This window comes from Mandrillus leucophaeus, unplaced genomic scaffold (genome assembly GCF_000951045.1).
Source record: "Mandrillus leucophaeus isolate KB7577 unplaced genomic scaffold, Mleu.le_1.0 Scaffold193, whole genome shotgun sequence".
Classification (NCBI taxonomy): Eukaryota; Metazoa; Chordata; class Mammalia; order Primates; family Cercopithecidae; genus Mandrillus; species Mandrillus leucophaeus.
The window spans coordinates 300,471-307,225 of NW_012101954.1; the positions used below are offsets into that span (position 1 = coordinate 300,471).

Consider the following 6,755-nt stretch of genomic DNA (forward strand, 5'->3'; position numbering starts at 1 on the left):
AGACGGGGTTTCACCATGGTCTCGATCTCCTGACCTTGTGATCCGCCCGCCTCGGCCTCCCAAAGTGCTGGGATTACAGGCGTGAGCCACCGCGCCCGGCGGTCTCGAACTCTTGACCTCATGATTCGCCTGCCTCAGCCTCCCAAAGTGCTGGGATTACAGGCGTGAGCCACCACGCGCAGCCTCCTCCTGACTTTTGTTAGTCTGCATGGATTGCTTACTGGCCCTACTGCCTGACTGTGACAATGGGTTTTCTTCACTGGACCCATGGGTGGGTTCCACTGCTTATCAAATCATGATGTGCGCTTACTTTCTTTGCCTGCTGGTCTCCAGGATTGCTGATATTAAGCTGATGTCAGTCTGGTTTGGGTTCCTGTTTTCTTTCCAGAGCTTTCAGGATTGTCTCTGAAGGGGTCCAGAATATGCCACTGTGGCATAAAAATTATTTTGAGCAGAAGGCATCTGAAATCTCTTATCTGCCAAAAAGCAGGGCCTCCCAAAAGAACTCAGTTGTCATAAATTCCCTCCCTTGGAAAAACCAGGGAAGGCTGACCCGAGATAAGACTTCACACCACACTTAAACAGACATTGTCATAAAAACCTTGTATCTCCCATCTGGTCTGCTAACAGTCCATCTGTCTTTCCTAACAGTCATTTGTTTTTCCGTAAGTGCCCCCCTCCTCCTCCCCTTCCTCTATTAAGATGGTATATAAGCCCCACATTCTAACTGCCCCTTTGAACCACATTTTTCTGTGAACTCCTATCCACACATGACTAAATCTGACTTTTCCCTTGCTAATCTGTCTTTTGTTGGTTTAATTTGCAGGCCCCATCACTGAATCTAAGAAGGGTTGAGGAAAAGGTTTTCCTCTTTGACATGTCTTTAACTCTTAGTATTCTCAAATCTCATGGCCATATGTCTTAATTTTTTTTTTTTTTTAACAGGCATCCTATTTGGCATTCAGTGAACATTTTAATCCAAAACTTTTATCTCTTCCACTCTAGGAAGTCTTCCTATATCATTGGTTTGATAATTCCCTTTATTTTCTATTTCCAAAATTTTTGTCAGATTTTACATCTGCTGAGGATTAATCCTTTCTATGCTTTCTCTATTTTCCATACATCATTTTGATCAGTTCCTAAATTTTCTTGACTTTATTTTCCAACCTCTCCACTAAGTTTACTTTGTCAATCATTTAAAATTGACAGTTGTTTCTCATTTTTGTTTCTTTTCCATTATTCAATTATCTCTTTATTTTAAAAAATCTTTAAGATGATACTAAGGAGTCTTCTCTCCCCTCTCTCCCAAACTACTATATTCAATGATCTCTATTACCCAGGGTCAAATGTTCTATTTATTTAGTCTTCCTCTTTACTGTCCATTTCTTTCTTTCTTTTTTTTTTTTGAGACGGAGTCAGGCTGGAGTGCAGTGGCGCGATCTCAGCTCACTGCAAGCTCCGCCTCCCGGGTTTCTTTCTTTTTTTTGAGATGGAGTCTCACTCTGTCACCAGGCTGGAGTGCAGTGGTGCTACCTCGGCTCACTGCAACCTCCATCTCCTAGGTTCAAGCAATTCTCTTGCCTCAGTCTCCCGAGTAGCTGGGACTACAGGTGTGCACCACCACGCCCAGCTAATTTTTGTATTTTTGGTAGAGACAGTGTTTCACCATGTTAGCGAGGATGGTCTCAATCTCTTGACCTCGTGATCTGCCCGCCTTGGCCTCCCAAAGTGCTGGGATTACAGGCATGAGCCACTGTGCTTGGCCTTTACTGTTCATTTCTAAGTAAATTTCAGGGACTAGGTGAAACTTTTTAGGTGGGTTTCTTCTGTTATTTTCTATCTAGATTTACTTCCTCCCAAATTCCTTCCCTGAATGGGGATATTTAATTGTCAGGTTTGCTTTAGGGTAAGTAGGTGGGACCAGACTTTAGGTAGGCCAGGCAGTTCCCAAATGCCACTTAGGGGCTCTGACCCCTAATTCAGCTGCCCTTCTACTCTTTAGGCAATCACTTCATTTACTGTTGTTCTTGAGTCAATTCCAGGCATTCTATGCAGTTCTTTTGTGGGCACATTTTCTATTTTTCTTTTTTTTTTTGAGACGGAGTCTTGCTCTGTTGCCCAAGCTGGAGTGCAGTGGTGTGATCTCGGCTCACTGCAACTTCCTCCTCCTGGGTTCAAGTGACCTACCTGCCTCAGCCTCCTGAGTAGCTGAGACTACAGGCATGTGCCACCATGCCTGGCTAATTCTTGTAATTTTTTTTGTAGAGACGGTATTTTGCCATGTTGCCCAGGCTAGTCTCAAACTCCTGGGCTTAGGCAATCCTCCTATGTCGGTTTCCCACAGTGCTGGGATTACAGGTGTGAGCCACCATGTCTAGCCCTGCTTCCTAATTTTGGCTCCCTTGGTTTCACTCCTGTCCTCTTGTACCTCTAGACTTCAAGACTGATGCTTAGTGTTGGGGTTTTGCCTGGCTGATAGTCCCTTTTCCGTTATAAATCTTCCCTATATTCATTTTGGGTTATGGCTTTATTGCATTTTGTTCTATTTGTCAACATGCTTCCATCCATTTCCTAAGTCTTTTTTTTTTTTTTTTTCGAGACAGAGTTTTGCTCTTGTTGCCCACGCTGGAGTGCAATGGTGTGATCTCGGCTCACTGCAACCTCTGCCTCCCGGGTGATTCTCCTGCTTCAGCCTCCCTGGTAGCTGGGATTACAGGCACACACCACCATACCCCGCTAATTTTTGTGTTTGTTTGTTTATTTATTTTTGAGACAGAGTTTCACTCTTGTTGCCCAGGCTGGAGTACAATGGTGCGATCTCAGCTCACTGCAATCTTCACTTCCTGGGTTCAAGTGATTCTCCTGCCTCAGCCTCCCGAGTAGCTGGGATTACAGGCGACTGCCACCACGCCTGGCTAATTTTTTGTATTTTTTAGTAGAGACAGGGTTTCACCATGTTGGCCAGGCTGATCTCGAACTCCTGACCTCAGGTGATCCACCCGCCTCGGCCTCCCAAAGTGCTGGGATTACAGGTGTGAGCTAATATGCTCAGCCCCTAAGAGATTTTTAAAGGCTCTAATCTGATCATAGTTTCTCTCCTATTCTCTATGCTATTATGGGTCTAATCCTCATTTTATTTCCTTACTAACATTTTAATAGTTACATTCCACTCACTCAGATGAACTTGCATAAGCTTTATTATTTTCTTTTTTTGTATGTGAAACCATCTCAACTTAGTGACATATACATTATATAAAATAGTATAATAAAATTGACTTCCTTTTGTTACTCAAAAGTTTTATTCAGAAACTCAAGTTTTGTAAGAAAATAGACAAAAGTGATTTTTTTCTATTTACTTGTAATAAATTCTTTAGATGCTCAATTTCAATTGACATAACTCAAACATTCAAAACAGATGACTTACCCAAGAAAATGTCAACCAGCATATTCATAGTAAATCTTCCAGAAGGACCTACATGTTTTATATTTCTCGTTCCTTGTGATGAACTATGTTCTTGAACAAATCTTATAATACTTTTCACATCATCAGTCACATCTCTTGTTTTATAATCCTGTGAATAAAAAGAGAACACTTTCTGCTATAATTAAGGTAACAATGCCTAGATTACTAGGGTTTAATATTAACTATGGTAGATTCATCATAACCCATTTCCAGAGCAATACCAAGACTAAAAACTACTAAATTTCAAATGTTCATTCTTATCTAAGTTCTAGAACAATTACCACTCTATGTTGTTACTGTTTCACAGAGATACAGCTTGTCTTTCAACTACCTGATAGCACTCTGTGGGTAGATGTTTAGCTAATGATAGGCTGAGTGGCATGGACCAACCAACATATATAACATACAGACACACACACACAATTTAAATCCTTCATACCTCCTAGAATAGTGCTCTGTTACATACTGGGTGGCAACCTGTGGGATGAAAAATACTGTCCAGCCACGTATATCCACGAATTCTAACCCCTCTGGGGTCTTTGGTGCCACAGTCAATGCTCTTTCATCATCTCCTGTGAGTTTCCTTTCTCATTTCCTTCAGCTATCCCCAAACTTTGCCCACTTTTTAGAGCCCCCATTACTAGATGACTTTTTGCCTTCCTCTCTCCTAGTTCTCTCTACCAGCAATACTGACCACTCACAAGTATAAAAAGTTGCATCATGCTTGGTGCTTCTGTGCATGCAGTTCTCCCTACCTTTTAATCCTTGTCATTTGCACACACCAATAACCCAGAGATGAATAGGTTTCTGGTCTTAACACTAACAACTGGAAGCAATTCTGAAGCCCTATCTAGAATCATTGAAAAAAGTACCCTGTCACTCCATTCCTACCTTAATATTTTTTTTTTTTTTGAGATGGAGTTTCGTTCTCGTTGCCCAGGCCGGAGTGCAATGGTGCAATCTCGGCTCCCTGCAACTCCCACCTCCCAGGTTCAAGCGATTCTTCTGCCTCAGCCTCCCAAGTAGCTGGGGTTACAGGCACCTGCCACCATGCCAGGCTAATTTTTTTGTATTTTTAGTGGAGATGGGGTTTCACCACGCTGGCCAGGCTAGTCTCTAACTCCTGACCTCAGGTGATCCGCCGGCCTCAGCCTCCCAAAGTGCTGGGATTACAGGTGTGTGAGCCACTGCACCTGGCCACCTACCTTAATTCTTGGTGACTGGGTATATAGAGCTGATCCTACTTTGACCTTTTGGTTCTTGATCTCCTCTGCTCCAATGATCCTGTCCTCCACATACATCAGCCACTCACACTTCCTACCTTAAGCTTGCTAATAATGGCAACTCCTGCATTCTCAGAAGACCACATCATATCTTTCTAACTCATGCCATCTGGTATTCTGACTCCAACAATCCCCTGGGAATGCCCATCTGCTGACCCTCACCCTCAGATGTCCTCCTAACTCAGCTGAAATTCCACAGTCAATCATTATAATCACTACCTCTCACAGAGCGTCAGCTCTCTTGCCCTTAGGTCACTTCACCATATTACCTGGCAAAACATAGTGGACCCAATTCTCCATCTACACTATCCCTGTACCTATGTGGCTGAATTTGGCATTTTCACAGTCAATACATGGTCACAAAGCTCGAATGGACTGTTAATGCTATAGGCAATCATTATCTTTATACTTCCCTGCCTATCATTCCTGCATTCTCTCACAACAGAAGTCAGCAAACTATGGCCCAGGAGCTGGATGCCTGCTTTTGTGCATAAAATTTTATTGGAACACAGCCATGGAAGATGACTGGAAAATCCGTGTATTTATTGTTTATGTCTGCATTTAGCCTACAATGGCAAAGTTGTGAGTCGTTGTGACAGAGACTATGGCTGCAAAGTGTACAACATTTACTCTGTGGCCCTTTAAAAGCAAGTTTACTGACCCCTGTCCTAGACAACTATTTCATACTTTCTCCCTTCTCTTCTGTCCCTTCTCTTATCCCAACTGTCAGCTAATGGCCATGCTTTAAATATCACCCATGTGCCATCTCAGTCTCTTTTCAGAATTTTTGAATCTAATATGTAACTCAATATTAGATTCCCAATTTAGGTAACCCAAACCAAACTCCTGATCTTCTCTGCCAACCAGCTTTCTGCATTGTAGCCAAGGAAAACTCCACCCTTCCAGTTACTCAGGCCTCTAGTTACTCTGGGACTCTAGCCCTCAAGTGACTGCTCTGGCTCTCCAGCACCTCTTCCTCTCGCTGGCTCTTAATCCTGCTCAGCCACATGGGGCTCCCTTGCTATCTCTCGAACACACCAGGCACACCGCCACCTTAGGGCCTTTGCTCTAGCCAATGTTTCTTCCAGGAAAGCTCACGTCCAGAGAGCTGCCAGCTAACTCCTTTCTTCAAGATTTTGCTCAGCTCCCATCTTCTCAATGAGACTTCCAACGACCACCCTGTCTAATACTGCATACTGTACTCTACCCATTCCTCCTGTCTCTTTACTCTGCTGTGTCATTCACTGTCCGGAGCTGCGCGCCCCAGCCATAGCGAGTAATAATTGACGATTAACGCCTGAGCTTTATACATTTCCACCTCATACCTCCTCCCTAGATTTACCTTCCTCACTGTATTAATATCCCATAAAAGATGGCGCTCTTCCTGCTTCTTCTTCACCCATTCTTCCCGCGCCCGCGAAAATTACTATCTGACAGCGCAGGCGCAACATGACGTCCGACCAGAGAAACCGAAACCTACCTGGCCACGCCCACCGCGATGAGATCATCACCGCCTTGGCCCGACCCCTACCCCTCCTAATGTATATAAGGCATTGTATTACCGCCAATAAACGAGACTTGATCAGAACACTGTCTTGTCTCCATTTCTCGTGTCTCTTGCTCCCCTAATTCCCACCCCCTCTTCCAGGACCTACTTTGACGATCCCGCGGGCCGGGACAATTCACCACAGTTCTTATCCTTTCACATATATTTATTGTGTATATTGTTTGTAACTGGCCTTACAAGCTCCGCAAGGGCAGGGTGTAAGCTCCGCAAGGGCAGGGATTTTAATTTTGTTTAGTGATGTATCCCAAATTCCTACAATAGTGCCTGTTACACAGCCCAACAAATATCTTTTGAATGAGGGAAGTGATTAGCAATGTTTACGGGATTGCGTGGGGTGGGAGGAGATGGCATGAATTTGCCAATTCCACACTGAAAGAGATGACCCTCTGCTCTGCCTCGTGCTCTGTCTTTTTTGTTTTGTTTTGTTTTTTTGAGACAGAGT

At 43.7% G+C, this 6,755-nt stretch overlaps 1 protein-coding gene across 1 annotated transcript in view; it reads right to left on the minus strand.

Annotated features, from left to right (window-relative positions):
- Positions 1–6,755, minus strand: part of BLM (Bloom syndrome, RecQ helicase-like) — a 112,044-nt gene that overhangs the window by 15,974 nt on the left and 89,315 nt on the right. Inside the window, exon 17 of the mRNA XM_011978387.1 lies at positions 3,425–3,572. Within this exon, the coding sequence (XP_011833777.1) occupies positions 3,425–3,572 (148 nt within the window). The remainder of the gene's footprint in view (positions 1–3,424; positions 3,573–6,755) is intronic.